The 16,081-nt window shown below is 40.7% G+C and overlaps 1 protein-coding gene across 8 annotated transcripts in view; it reads right to left on the bottom strand.

The window, feature by feature from the left end:
- The window catches only part of pfkp (phosphofructokinase, platelet), a 47,902-nt gene that overhangs the window by 6,335 nt on the left and 25,486 nt on the right, over window positions 1–16,081 (bottom strand). For 3 of the 8 annotated variants that reach the window (XM_012964440.2, XM_012964443.2, NM_203886.1), the window contains 7 exon segments: window positions 13,136–13,282; window positions 12,628–12,698; window positions 11,262–11,349; window positions 9,138–9,290; window positions 2,283–2,447; window positions 2,021–2,082; window positions 42–95 (listed from right to left, as the gene is read on the bottom strand). In XM_012964440.2, the coding sequence (XP_012819894.1) occupies window positions 42–95; window positions 2,021–2,082; window positions 2,283–2,447; window positions 9,138–9,290; window positions 11,262–11,349; window positions 12,628–12,698; window positions 13,136–13,282 (740 nt within the window). 8 annotated transcript variants of the gene reach the window in all.

Raw genomic sequence — 16,081 nt, 5'->3', positions numbered from 1 at the left:
TGGAGTTTCAGCAGCTATTTGGTTGCTGTGGACCAAATTACCTTAACAACCGGGGAGTGGTTTGAATGGGAGGCTGATCTATGAATAGGCGAGGCCTGAATAGAAAAAAGATAAAACTTAAAGGACAAGGAAAGTCAAAATCTATGAAGCACACTATTAAATAGTACTACTATTACTGTGTAAAAACACTATATTTCTAGCTTGTCTAATGAAAGATTTACAGAGACACACTTACTACAAACTACATACTTGTTTAAGTGAATGGTGCCGCCATCTTTAAAAAGGGATGCCCATACCCTTTCCCTCACAATCTCTACTGCACATGCGTCCCCAAACCAGCTGACAAACCAACAGCCCGCCCCCCGCACCTGCCAGCACACACCCACCAGTGCAGAAACATCTCCCCCGCTCCTCTCTCCAATCCCCACACAAAAGCACAAACTATCGCACCCCCCGTCTGCTCCCCACACCTGCCGGCACACACCAGTGCAGAAACATGCACCCGCCCCCCCTCCCGCTCCACTCTCCAATCCCCACACAAAAGCACAAACTATCGCACCCCCCGTCTGCTCCCCACACCTGCCAGCACACACCAGTGCAGAAACATGCACCCGCCCCCCCTCCCGCTCCACTCTCCAATCCCCACACAAAAGCACAAACTATCGCACCCCCCGTCTGCTCCCCACACCTGCCAGCACACACCAGTGCAGAAACATGCACCCGCCCCCCCTCCCGCTCCACTCTCCAATCCCCACACAAAAGCACAAACTATCGCACCCCCCGTCTGCTCCCCACACCTGCCAGCACACACCAGTGCAGAAACATGCACCCGCCCCCCCTCCCGCTCCACTCTCCAATCCCCACACAAAAGCACAAACTATCGCACCCCCCGTCTGCTCCCCACACCTGCCAGCACACACCAGTGCAGAAACATGCACCCGCCCCCCCTCCCGCTCCACTCTCCAATCCCCACACAAAAGCACAAACTATCGCACCCCCCGTCTGCTCCCCACACCTGCCGGCACACACCAGTGCAGAAACATGCACCCGCCCCCCCTCCCGCTCCACTCTCCAATCCCCACACAAAAGCACAAACTATCGCACCCCCCGTCTGCTCCCCACACCTGCCGGCACACACCAGTGCAGAAACATGCCCCCGCTCCCCCCCTCCACTCCGCTCTCCAATCCCGGCACAAAAGCACAAGCGATCGCACACCAACCAACCCACCCCATTCCTGTTCTCCCGGCACACACACCAGTGCAGAAACATCCCAGACTCCCCCCGCTCCAAGCCCCTCGCTCCCCGCTCCGCTCTGCTCTCCAGGCTGCTTCCTCTGTGAATGGTCCGGCTCCCCACTGCATGCGCTATTTATATAGCGCGTTGCCATAGCAACCGGACGATTGCCGGTTCTGTTGGAAGGGGGAGCGCGCCTGCTTGTGCAGAAGAGGGACATGTGCACAGTAACAAGTCGCCAAGTCTGGGAAGGAGCGATGCATTATGGGAATCTTCTCTACCCTGCTCAGCGTTTTTTTTTTCTCTGTTTGGCTTCTGATCTTCTGAACAGGTGAAGTATGGGGAGACTTAAGGGCACTATTGAGAGAACTGAAGGGATGCCTGCAGCTTGAGATTAACTCTTTACTAGCCTTTCCTTCTCCTTTAATAATAACAATAAATTTGTAGCATCAAAGAGCAATAGATTTTTGGCTGCCGGGGTCAGTGACCCTCATTTGAAAGCTGCAAAGAATCAAAAGATGAAGGCAAATAAATAATCAAAAATAAAAAGTGAAGACTAATTGAAAAGTTGCTTAGAATTGGCCATTCTGTAACATAGTTACAAGTTAAATTAAAGGTGAACAGCCCCTTCCCCACGGTTGATTTAGAAGGTACGATGACAAGTTCAGCAGTAAATATGTTTAGTTTGGTACATACAGCTACATTGGCACTGTCTGAGTGCAGAGCAAGGCTGAGGGGCCACACAGATATTATCCCAGGTACAGCTCACACAGCGCCCCCACCTACCTCAGTACCAGACCTCTTTGGATGCTTGTTTTCATCTTCTCTGTTAAATGTTCCACATTTGCCTAAGAATGAAATAAAGCACAGTGATAGGGAAAGCCAATATACCATCCGTCCCACACTGTGAGCTGCAGGAAACAGCCCCTTCTCTCCCCGTCCCACAATCAATACCTATATAATAACATGGGACATATCAATATGAAATCAATCATATACATACACCTACACTGGGCTTCATGGGAGAATATAAAGTGTAAGCAATTACCTGGAGCTCCCGAATATCAAAGGATTCTTCAAAGATGTACGCCGCATCTGCACCGGCCGCGAGGCCGCCCATGTTAGCCAAGTAGCCGCAGTAGCCACCCATGGTTTCAATGATGAAGACCCGCCGTTTGGTTCCACTCGCTGACTGTTTGATGCGATCACACGTCTAGTGGAAATGGGGCACAATTAACTCCTTTTTTCAGAGGCAGAGATGGGGCAACTGGTTTGCAACCCAGAACATACTCCATTAACTAAATGTGTATGTGTTTTGTTACATGCATGAGTATAACCAAAGCTTATGTATAAAGCATGGTGGGGAGGAAGGGTCAAACAACTGGATCAGTCCAATAAAGCCCATGTAAGGTGGCCATATTGGTGCTTGTCTGGCAACCTAGCCAAATGAGTGACCCTTTACATGTATGGCCACCTTTATTCTACGGTAGCTATTAAGAGATGGCACACATGGGTATCTCCATGTTTAATAGTACAACTATTCTGCCAAATCAATAAACTGTATGTCGTCTGCCCGAGGATACGGATATAATACATTCTTCTACAACCCGTTAAGAGACCGTTAATAAAGAAGAGCAATATCTGGCAGCCTTGTAATAATCCTCCCATTAAAATACCAGTAACAATAAAAATATCTACATCCTGTAAAAGTACAAATAATTTCCACCTTTATTTTGCATGTATTTGTTCCTAACCCAAACCAAAAGCTCTAAACATTCGGGGGTGATTTATCAACATTTGAGTTTGATTTTTTTTTCACAATTTTTTGGGGCTAAAAAAATATGAATTATAGTTCAAAAACTCGAATATCTGGTATTTCTTAAGTGAAAAAAAAACCCGAAAACATAAATGTAAAACTTTACCATCTAAAAGATTGCGAGTTTCTATAGAATTCAATGGGACTTGTCCTAGGCAAATATATTTTCAAGTTTTGAAACCCAAAAAATCAAGGTATTCAAGTTTTTTTTATTCGAATGAGTTTAGCAAATGAATAAATAAGAGAAAATTCAATATGTGAGTTTTTTTGATTTAGGAAAACAAACTCGAAAACTGATAAATAAGCCTGTTAGGGTTCATTAATATGTTCTCTAGTTCTACCACTAGGTGGAGCATATGGTAAAGACTGCCAAAAGCCTTGTCTAATGACACTTGAAAAATGTATGATAGGGTTGTATTGCACTGATGGTAAATTAAAGGCCCTACAGATGTTCTCAACCCCCCAACAGCATGGGAGTTGGCTGAACTCTCAGTCTTAAACCCATGGTCCAATCAACGTGTTTGTTATTAGCCCCAGGCTGCATGTCAGCCTCCCAGTGGGAATGGAATGGTGGTGTGACCCCTGCCATGTTCCTTCTGTCCAATGACGCCTCTCAGTGGGAACTGTAATGGTTGCGTGACCCCTGCCATGTTCCTTCTGCCCAATGAGGCCTCTCAGTGGGAATTGGAATGGTGGTGTGACCCCTGCCATGTTCCTTCTGCCCAATGAGGCCTCTCAGTGGGAATTGGAATGGTGGTGTGACCCCTGCCATGTTCCTTCTGCCAAATGAGGCCTCTCAGTGGGAACTGGAATGGTGGTGTGACCCCTGCCATTTTCCTTCTGCCCAATGAGGCCTCTCAGTGGGAATTGGAATGGTGGTGTGACCCCTGCCATTTTCCTTCTGCCAAATGAGGCCTCTCAGTGGGAATTGGAATGGTGGTGTGACCCCTGCCAAGTTCCTTCTGCCCAATGTGGTCTCTGAGTGGGAATTGGAATGGTGGTGTGACCCCTGCCATTTTCCTTCTGCCAAATGAGGCCTCTCAGTGGGAATTGGAATGGTGGTGTGACCCCTGCCATTTTCCTTCTGCCAAATGAGGCCTCTCAGTGGGAATTGGAATGGTGGTGTGACCCCTGCCAAGTTCCTTCTGCCCAATGTGGTCTCTGAGTGGGAATTGGAATGGTGGTGTGACCCCTGCCATGTTCCTTCTGCCCAATGAGGCCTCTCAGTGGGAACTGGAATTGTGGTGTGACCCCTGCCATTTTCCTTCTGCCCAATGAGGCCTCTCAGTGGGAATTGGAATGGTGGTGTGACCCCTGCCATGTTCCTTCTGCCCAATGACGCCTCTCAGTGGAAATTGGAATGGTGGTGTGACCCCTGCCATGTTCCTTCTGCCCAATGAGGCCTCTCAGTGGGAATTGGAATGGTGGTGTGACCCCTGCCATGTTCCTTCTGCCCAATGAGGCCTCTCAGTGGGAATTGGAATGGTGGTGTGACCCATGTCATGTTCCTTCTGCCCAATGAGGCCTCTCAGTGGGAATTGGAATGGTGGTGTGACCCCTGCCATGTTCCTTCTGCCCAATGAGGCCTCTCAGTGGGAATTGGAATGGTGGTGTGACCCCTGCCATGTTTCTTCTGCCCATTGAGGCCTCTCAGTGGGAACTGGAATGGTGGTGTGACTGCTGCCATTTTCCTTCTGCCCAATGAGACAGGGAAATGTGGCCACTGCCACTTCTTTTTGCCCAACTGAGATGAATGTGAGACCACTGCTGTGTTACGGTGCCCAATTATATCTTTTACACTTGCCAATAGGGGGTCATTAAAAAATACTGTTGGGTGAACAGCTGTGACCTACTGCATTGCAAACTGACTGCTCTAAAGGTCTTCCATAACGATCAGAATATAGAATTAGCCCCCAAAACACTACTGCCTATAGGTCTGGCTGATAATAAGAGAAAACATTCCAAATGTTAATAGTCGAAAATGAAAAATGGATCGTGGCCCCAACTCTAACTGCTCCTATATGACATAACCCCTACATTATCCCTTTGCCTGAATAAAATCCATTTGGACAAGCTTTAAAAAGTGATCAGCCAATGACAGCATCAGAAGGTATTATTGTGTGTGTGCCATAGTTCCAGGAGATGTGTTCATAGGTGCAATGACAATTTGCAATAGTCATTAACCACAGAATCAGTTAAGTCTTTGTCTTACCTCCATAATAGCATTGAGAGCAGTGTCAGCGCCAAGACTTAAATCAGTGCCTGGTACATTGTTGCTAATGGTAGCTGGCAAAACACACATAGGGATGCAATATTCCTCATATATGCCACGTGCCTCGGCCAGCTGCACCATACTTTCAAATGCCTGAAGCAGCAGCATAAACATCATCAGTAATGTGCACTCAAGTACGGTGCTAGTGGCTCCTTCTGTGTGATGGGAGGCTTAGCTTCCCACAGGCACAAATTGGGGCAATAAAGATTTATTTTCTGTGCCAGGGCTGTCGGTGCCTTAATGCGAAGTGCAGTCATGGCTCGATAAAATACAGCATCAAATGATGTTTAGCTGACTATGGGCAGAAATTCCGTGCCCGTGTTGGCAAAAAATAATAAGCAAAATAAAAAGTGCACTGGCTTGCATTGCATTGGCGCATTTCATTTCTGAAGCGTGTTTGGAAGAGTCCCAATGCATGGAGAGAGCAGGCGTGCAAGGAAAGCAGAGTCAAAGAGCACAGTGGGGTAAGTACAGGGTACTAGCAGGTGGGAAAAGCGGCATTAGAATAGAAAGAAGCAGGTTTGCAGTCAAAAGCCACTAAATATCATTTTTTGTTATATTACTTTGATATTAGTATTGTATACTAGTGGGTAAAAGAACGTACAAAACTGCTCCAGTTATGATAAAATTTTCAAAATGTATGGGGAATAGAAGGCATGGATGAATAATGGGCAACAAATAATAAGAAGTAGGCTCTGCCCTAAAGCTGCACTTGAGTTATAGGGCTACAGGACGTCTGGGCATGTACAGCAGTTCTATGGCTAATATAAGCGCTTTAAACTTGTGAAGTTTTGGGGGTTTTTTTGGTTGGTCTTTAAAACCAAGGGTATCCAATCGGAGGTCTTCCAGGTATCGGGCATATATAATGAGTAGCCGGGAGATCTGAAGGTGGTATAATTGGATTCTACACGCCAGAGACAATACTGTAGGTAATTACTGGGGCAAGGCTGGTTCTGTTTCTAGGAACACACAGCAACCAATTAGCAGGTAGAATGCAAGGGTCTTCTGCACACATCTAATTGGTGGGTATGGATTACTATAGCGGAAGCTAAATTTAGGACTGCTTATTACATAAAAGAATCCAGGCTATAACCTTTTTGTTTAGCGTTTTCTTCTATTTAATGTCCCTTTAACAGGGCATAGAGGGTAAAGCTTAATATTTACAGATAAAAATGGCAACTGCACCAAAATGTGACTATAAGGGTTACAGTTCTACAGAAATGCCACAATGTGAGCAATATGAGCAAGCATCATGGCAGGTCCATAAAGTGACATAGTTAGAAATCTGTAATAACTACTATATAAAATTATATTTCAAAGTATTTGGGTGCATTTACCAAGGCTTTCATTGGTTGCCAATTTGATTGATTTGCTTTGCCAAAATCAATCCTCACCGTAATCTCTATCCGGTCGGGGTTTGTTTCGAGGGGCCCCATGTAGTCTTATTTTTGGCTTGAAGGCTGAATGGTTGGTTCAGTCCAATCTGGTCCACTACTTTGATGCCCAAATTGCATTAATTTCTGCTTTCCATAGGTAAATCATAACAAAATACTTAACCAATGGGGAACATTGGGCCTTCTAGTGCACAAACAGACTGAAGTAAACATGGCCGTTACAAAATGATAGGGCTTGTTCATGAATGAGACCTTTCATCCAAAAGAGCTAAACTGACCCCAGTACAAACAAACTCTCATAGCTCAATAGAGTGACGGGGACCATATTTAAAAAGGATAATGCCTCCCCACTTACAAATCACTAATACTTCAATGAGCAGTGAAAACTAGCTACATTTACAATCCCAGGGTGCCCCGATGGTACTGCTATGGGGTGCAAACTGTCACCTTCAAATCTCTTAGTAATCCAAATGAGTGAGGACCATTTTTACTCCATGTCTCTCAACACCCATTGGCTAAGAAGATCTAGTTTGATACAATATTCCCTCAGCCAATGAATAGAGACAGAATATCAGCTACATTTAGGTAGGATGGGTCTACTTGAATATATAATTTTTTAGTAAAAATACTATAATTATTGGCTCTAGTTAGTGCCACCCATACAAAAAAGAAAAGAAAGAAAAAGCATCAACTAAAGAGAAGTAGAAGGGTTAAAACTGGATAAGTTTAATCTACGTTTGGTTTTAAGAAGACAAAATGTGTATGTATATTAATTGTCTTTCGATGCAAGTGGTTTATTGTGTTAGTTTTACCAACTGTATGGCCCTTGTTCATTTAGTAACAAGAAGACATGACAGTGTTAACATGAGATGTAATCTGTATCCCACAGGCTTTGCAGGTGTATATAACCTATAGCAACCAACGAGGAAGCATTTACTGGTCACCTGTTTAAAAGCAGACATTTCATTGGGTGCTATGGATTACTACACTTCAGCAAACTCTGCCTTAATACATATATGAATTAGTGATAAAGCAATGCTGAAATATTCTCTTGTGGGAGCTATGTCTCCTGCACCTATGCCCAATGGACTAGGCATGCAATAAATCCATCACTTATTCATTTGGATAAATACTGAACCCCCTACAAAAGATTTAGTGAAATACTAAACCCTATTTTGCTTTGATTCGGTTTGGCTGAACACTTCTATTCTTCCGAATCAAAATTCTGAATCCCAAACCAAATCCTGGATTCAATGGTTCCCCAATAAGGACTTATCCCAGCAACTGGTATCTCTGATCTTAGGAAATCAGTGGAAACGCATTTTTCATATTTACATTTAAAGGAACCATTAGTTCCATTAGACAAAGCATCCCCTCCAATACCTGAAATGGCATCTTCCTCGGTAGCCGCTCGAAAAATATAAAAATGTCCATACAAACTCGGCAGCCTTTAAAGCTTTGACGTGATGCACAGCAACCAAAAAAAAAATACTAAAAACTAGCAAAAGCCTACAAATCTAGGCAGCATTCTAATGTCTACGGTCTGCTAAATGTAAGTGCTATTTATCTAGATGCAGTGAGCGCCTATGAGCAAGCAGCGAGTAAGCAGAAATGCTGAAAAGTTAGAAAAGCAGCATGCAGCATGCAATACTTACGCTACACAACTGCTTATTTCATTTACCAGGACAAATACTTCTGCCTAACTGGGAAGGGCAGTGGCCATTTTGTTTTACAATAATATTAAAAAATTCAATGATATCATAAGGATTTTACAAGGCAGAGGAGATCAAATTAATACAATAATATTAAAAAATTCAATGATATCATAAGGATTTTACAAGGCAGAGGAGATCAAATTTAAGTAAAATATGATTGATTACAGTTTGACTGAATCAAAGGAACATTTTACAGGTATGGGATCCCTTATTCGGAAACCTGTTATCCAGAAAGCTCCGAATTATGGAAAGCCCATCTTCTAAAGACTCCATTTTAATCAAATAATTCAGAATTTTAATAATAAAATAGTACCTTGTACTTGATCCCAACTAAGATATAATTAATCCTTGTTGGAGCCAAAACAATCCTATTGGGTTTAATTAATGTTTTATAAATTTTTTTGGTATGCAGATCCAAATTACGGAAAGACCCCTTATCCGGAATACCCTTGGTCCAAGCATTCTGGATAATGGGCCCTATACCTGTATATATTTTCAAACCTTGTATTGTAATAGTTTTGCATAATTTTCATGAGATAAAATATCTGCCTTGTTTTAATTGGTCAGATTAACATTGGTTTTTTTGTTTTTGATTGGCCATTTATCGATGCCTTTGTCCCGTTAAACAAAGCAGCAGTTGCCGTATGAAGACTGTAGAAGATCTGTAGGTTAGTAAGTGCACTCGAACTTATCTGATTGGACTTACATCGGTTATAGTGTTCAGAGCTGTATCTGCACCAATGCTGAAATCTGAGCCGGGCACATTGTTGGAGACAGTAGCGGGAACCATGACCATAGGGATACAGAACTCATCATACTTCCCTCGGCCCTCAACCATTTCCATCAGTCCCAAGTAGGCCTGCGATGGACAGGCACAGTGTGGGAAGGAAAAAAAGAAGACAACAATTCGTTGCAAAATGAAAAAATAGTAGGGTCTCTATGGAAGCCATGGGGACAGCCAATGCTACCACAGCACACAGATAAACTAGCTTAGGAACCACTACACACATCATTGACAAAGACTGTAAGAGACAAAAGACATATTATGTAACATAACAGACAGTATAGCATACAAACTTGGAATGGCATGTAACTAAACAGACAACATGATCGGCACTTTCTAAACTCAATTCACAGGTACCAAAAATGAACCTTTTGCTCCCACACTACTTCCTGTTACAGTTAGAGCTGCATTACTTCCTGTCAGCTGATCTCTGAGGGAGCACGCAGCCCATCACTAAATGGCGGCTCAAGGGAAAGGATGTAAAAGGGCAATATTTACTGATATATATTTTAATAGGTCTGTTAACATAATATAAACTATCCGTTGGTTAAGTATTCATTCTGGGGTATAGTTTTCCTTTAAGTATATCTTGCTTGCGTTGGACAATTGAGATACAATTTCTGCATAATCTACCGTATATACTCGAGTATAAGCCGAGTTTTTCAGCACTCATAATGTGCTCAAAAAGGCACTCTCGGCTTATACTAGAGTTTTTAGATGTGAATAATTTTTCTTCTACATCTTTCCAACTATCAAACAGGGGTCACCGACCCCGGCAGCCAAAGAACTATTGCTCTGTGCATTTACATCTTTATTATTAGTGTTATCTTTTTATTCAGTCCCTCGCCTGTTCTCTCATTCAAATCACTGCCTGGTTGCTAAGGTAAACAAGACCCTAGCAACCAGATAGCTGCTGAAATTCCAAACTGCTGAACAAAAGCTAAATAACTGAAAATCCACATAAAAAACAATTTTAAATTGGCTTAGAATATCAATGCCTACGTTATACTAAAAATTAATTTAAAGATAAACAACCCCTTCCCTTTAAGACCTGCTCTTTTAAAGGTACTTGAGAATTGTGGTTGAGAAATTTTACGCTCAAACATTTTTTGCAGTAACAAGAGAAGAGTTATGGTAGTATCGCATATAATGCAACTTATAATTAGTCATTTCCTTATACAGGTATGGGATCCCTTATCCGGAAACCTGATATCCAGAAAGCTCCGAATTACGGAAAGCCTGTCTCCCATAGACTCCATTTTAATCAAGTAATTCAGGTTTTTAAAATGTATTTCCTTTTTCTCTGTAAAAATAAAACAGTGCCTGTACTTGATCCCAACTAAGATATAATTACCTCTTATTGGGGGCAGAACAGCCCTATTGGGTTTATTTAATGGTTAAATGATTCCCTTTTCTCTGTAATAATAAAACAGTACCTGTACTTGATCCCAACTAAGATATAATTACCCCTTATTGGGGGCAGAACAGCCCTATTGGGTTTATTTAATGGTTAAATTATTCCCTTTTCTCTGTAATAATAAAACAGTACCTGTACTTGATCCCAACTAAGATATAATTAATCCTTACTGGATGCAAAATAATCTTATTGAGTTTAATTAATGTTTTATTGATTTTTTTATAGACTTAAGGTATGGAGATCCAAATTACGGAAAGACACCTTATCCGGAATACCCTTGGTCCCGTGCATTCTGGATAACGGGTCCTATACTATACTATACTACACTATAATTCATAACTAGTAATTGTAGCTACTGATACAAGAGCAACATGGAGGGAGGGATAAATGAAGGAAAAGGTTGGATGGAGGGACTGTCAAACATCTCTGAAACGTTCACATTCAAGACAAATGTTTAACAAGAGTACATTCTTTTTAGATTGTAACTCATCTACAAGTATATTTTACAATTAAATAGTTTTATTGACATAAGGTTAAACCACGGATGGATCGGGGGGCAAGTGTTTGCTCCCATTCTACTGTTGTGTATAGGAAAGAAAGAAGAAAATATTCCATAAACAGGCACATACCTCAAATCCACCAATGACAAGGAGAGCGTTAATTTTATGCGTTCGGATTTGCTCTGCAATTTTGTCAAAGTATTTAGCAGGAAGGGTCCTGAAGCATGAATATAACAGTGATATGTTTAATGGTTACTAAAGGCATTAGAGGTGACCTACAGGTAATATACAAGCATTCTGACAACAGGAGTGTTTGTTATTACTCACTATATATACATACTTACATTAAATGGGGGCAGAGGTGAGACAAAATATTAGCAACACTAAAACATTACAGTATCTAAATGTGCATTATCTTGTGAATCTTTTTGGGAAAGTACTGACTTATAACCAATATTCTTTTTCTTTTTTTGCGCTTTTTTTGCACCTTGTCTGGTAGATGGCATTTTCATACAGTAAATAATTTAGCTGCTTCAGAGAGGAACACAGGTGCAAATAGGAGTCTAACTGTAAAGATTCTTCCCAAACTGGTTAGACTTCTCAGGCTGGTTTAGAAATGAACATTTTAAATTGATGAATTTCAGGTTTTTCTGTGAGTAGAGGCATGTTGGCAAAAGGTAATGCATTTGTTATGTATCAGGCATGGAATCCTTTTAAAATAGTATTCTATGATTCAGTGTTGTCTTATATATATAGTTATGGGATCTGTTATCCAGAAATTGGTTATTCAGAAAACTCTGAATTACGGGAAGGCCATCTCCCATAGAGTCCATATTAAGCAGATTTATTAAGTTCTTTAAAATTGTTTTCTTTTTTCGCTGTAATAATAAAAAGTACCTGTACTTGATCCTAACTAAGATATAATTACCCCTTATAGGGGGCAGAACAGCCCTATTGGGTTTATTTAATGGTTAAATGATTCCCTTTTCTCTGTAATAATAAAACAGTACCTGTACTTGATCCCAACTAAGATATAATTACCCCTTATTGGGGGCAGAACAGCCCTATTGGGTTTATTTAATGGTTAAATGATTCCCTTTTCTCTGTAATAATAAAACAGTACCTGTACTTGATCCCAACTAAGATATAATTACCCCTTATTGGGGACAGAACAGCCCTATTGGGTTTATTTAATGGTTAAATGATTCCCTTTTCTCTGTAATAATAAAACAGTACCTGTACTTGATCCTAACTAAGATATAATTACCCCTTATTGGGGGCAAAACAATCTTATTGGGTTTATTTAATGTTTGAATGACCTTTAGACGAAATTACAGAAATATCCAGGTCCCGAGCATTCTGGATAATAGATCCTATAAATGTATATAAATATTTTGTCTCCCACTTGGATATCAGGCAGCATTTTAAATAGCTTTTTATAAAACCAAAGGCAATATAACTGGGGAGTAGATCTGTAATATAATCCAAAATATACCTCTTTGTTCCCAGAAGAGATCCACCTTGACCAGTCCAGCCACCAACATCTCCCCATTTTATGTCTTTAATCTGTGCAAGAAATAAGTATAAAAAAAAATCAATTAAAAGTGTGACATTTTTGTAAGATCCGTTGCTCCAAGATTTTTGCAGTATAAAGCATCACAAATTGTAGCCAAGTGCACTGTTCTATCGAAAAAGTCTGCCACCCTGCCAAGCTGGTGAGACTTGGTACTGCAGGTAACAGAGCTTTCAACAATAGCCCGTAACTGCAATAGCTTTTGAAGGCGCTTCTCCCAAATACGATGTATATACAGCTCTACAATAATATTTTTAAAGGCAATCCTTCCCCTTTAATATATTTCTTTATTAACATTAGTGAATGCAAAGAAAATACTCTGAATTACATAGGATGTACTGTATGACTGCAGCAGATACACCCTTAAGTAATACTGTCAGTTTGCACTATATTACCAATAATAATAATACATCATTATAGAGTTACCAACCTGCCCCTTGGCGAATCCTTCAAAACCATCATTGACGGCTAGCATTTTGTGGCCTTCTGTTATTCCTACTCTCACCGCAGATCTGACTGCAGCGTTCATGCCCGCAGCCGGTGCCCCCACATTCAGAACGGCCACGGTGAAATTACTCTGTAAAGTAAAAGGCAATTTTTTTTTTTTAATACATAGCCCAAGGGCTCTTTGTTTATGAAAGCAAAGTCATACGGCAAAATCCAAGAAAAGCCAAATAAATAATATTAAGCCAAAAAATACACATAAGCACAGCTAGTAGTTCAGGGGCTGTAGTTCAGTTACAGCAAGTCTCTCAGCTTAACTTTTCTACTACAGGTATGGGATCCCTTATACGGAAACACGTTATCCAGAAAGTTCCGAATTACAGAAAGGCCATCTCCCATAGACTCCATTATAAGCAAATAATTGTAACTTTTAAAATGATTTCCTTTTTCTTTGTAATTATAAAACAGTACAGGTATGGGACCCATTATCCAGAATGCTCGGGACCTGGGGTTTTTCAGATAAGGGATCTTTCTGTAATTTGGATCTCTACACCATAAGTCTACTAAAAGATTATTTAAACATTAAATAAAACAGTAAGGATTAATTATATCTTAGTTGGGATCAAGTACAAGGTACTGTGTTATTATTACAGAGAAAAAGTAAAAATTGAATTAAAAAAAAAAATTAGAATTATTTGCTTATAATGGAGTCTATGGGAGATGGCCTTTCCGTAATTTGGAACTTCCTGGATAACTGGTTTCCGGATAACGAATCCAACACCTGTACCTTGTACTAGATCCCAACTAAGTTATAAATAATATTTTTTAATTTTTAAAAATGATTTTCTCTGTAATAATAAAACAGTACCTGTACTTGATCCCAACTAAGATATAATTACCCCTTATTGGGGGCAGAACAGCCCTATTGGGTTTATTTAATGGTTAAATGATTCCCTTTTCTCTGAACAGCCCTATTGGGTTTATTTAATGGTTAAATGATTCCTTTTTCTCTGTAATAATAAAACAGTACCTTGTACTTGATCCCAACTAAGATATAATTACCCCTTATTGGGGGCAGAACAGCCCTATTGGGTTTATTTAATGGTTAAATGATTCCCTTTACTCTGTAATAATAAAACAGTACCTGTACTTGATCCCAAATTAGATATAATTACCCCTTATTGGGGGCAGAACAGCCCTATTGGGTTTATTTAATGGTTAAATGATTCCTTTTTCTCTGTAATAATAAAACAGTACCTGTACTTGATCCCAACTAAGATATAATTACCCCTTATTGGGGGCAGAACAGCCCTATTGGGTTTATTTAATGGTTAAATGATTCCCTTTTCTCTGTAATAATAAAACAGTACCTGTACTTGATCCCAAATTAGATATAATTACCCCTTATTGGGGGCAGAACAGCCCTATTGGGTTTATTTAATGGTTAAATGATTCCCTTTTCTCTGTAATAATAAAACAGTACCTGTACTTGATCCCAACTAAGATATAATTACCCCTTATTGGGGGCAGAACAGCCCTATTGGGTTTATTTAATGGTTAAATGATTCCCTTTTCTCTGTAATAATAAAACAGTACCTGTACTTGATCCCAACTAAGATATAATTACCCCTTATTGGGGGCAGAACAGCCTTATTGGGTTTATTTAATGGTTAAATGATTCCCTTTTCTCTGTAATAATAAAACAGTACCTGTACTTGATCCCAACTAAGATATAATTACCCCTTATTGGGGGCAGAACAGCCCTATTGGGTTTATTTAATGGTTAAATGATTCCCTTTTCTCTGTAATAATAAAACAATATTTAAATGATTTTTAAGCTATGGAGATCAAATTACAGAAAGATCCTTTATCCGATAATCTCCAGGTCTCTAGGGTGAGTGACATTGGGGGTTAACATTATTATCCTTCACTCATCTCTACAGGTATGGGACCTGTATCCAGAATGCTTGGGACCATGGGTTTTCCAGATAAGGGGTCTTTCCGTAATTTGAATCTCCATAACTAGGTGCATCATTTACCAACAGGTACATTTTACTCTAACAATGAGCTGTAATGATTACCACCACCATCTGTGTGAATGAGAAAATATATACTGTACAAATATTATCATATCAGCAAGAAATGCATGCTCCCTGTGCTGTAACACCAGAAACAAAAGGCCAAATCCAATGTGCAGGGTAATGCACAGAATTAGTTGAAGCAATGCTAGCAGGTTAATGTGTCTGAATGTGAGCAGCGCTTAGTAACTGTGTGGGTAATGGATCATGGCAGCGCTTCATACACAATACAGGAGAGCAGCTTCTCCCCTCACTTCCTTCTTCTTGCCCCCTCATGACATCACTTCCATGTTTTAAGGAAGGCAGCAACTAGCTTTTGCTCTCATTGGTCAAGTCTGTTTTGTTGCTATGGGTAACGCCTCAGTGTAATAGATTCACTTGTGTTAAAAATTTCCCCTCATATTCGTAACAAAAATTCTTCCACTGTAATTTACTATTTCAATATTGAGCATTTACCCTAAGGCAAAAAGAAGAGTAGCCATTAGTAGCACAGATGGGTCATTCATGAGCACAGGCAGATCTGTCAGATCCAATTGCTCCCAGTACCCCGGACAAACCCAACAGCAGAATTTAGAATTCAGCAACAGTTGCCCAAGGCTCCACCCACTGCCCCCACCTGTGCTGCTGTAGCCTGTAAGGGGCAAAACATTGCGACTATAAGCATCTAGCGCCAGTGTTCTAAAAGTCGCTGCAGCAAAGCACCTTTAACACAGGTGAGGCTTTGTTCCTACAAGTCTCTTGGATCAAGTGGTATAAGGAGTAACTGTCCATAATATGCAAGAGAACTTTCAGGAATACTGTCAGGTGTCCAATCGCTGAAAAGATCTAAAACAGGTTTAATAAAATAGTCCGTG

Source organism: Xenopus tropicalis, chromosome 6, assembly GCF_000004195.4.
Source record: "Xenopus tropicalis strain Nigerian chromosome 6, UCB_Xtro_10.0, whole genome shotgun sequence".
Lineage (NCBI taxonomy): Eukaryota > Metazoa > Chordata > Amphibia > Anura > Pipidae > Xenopus > Xenopus tropicalis.
Note: the sequence above shows the minus strand (reverse complement) of the source record. Positions and strands in the feature narration are given on the sequence as shown.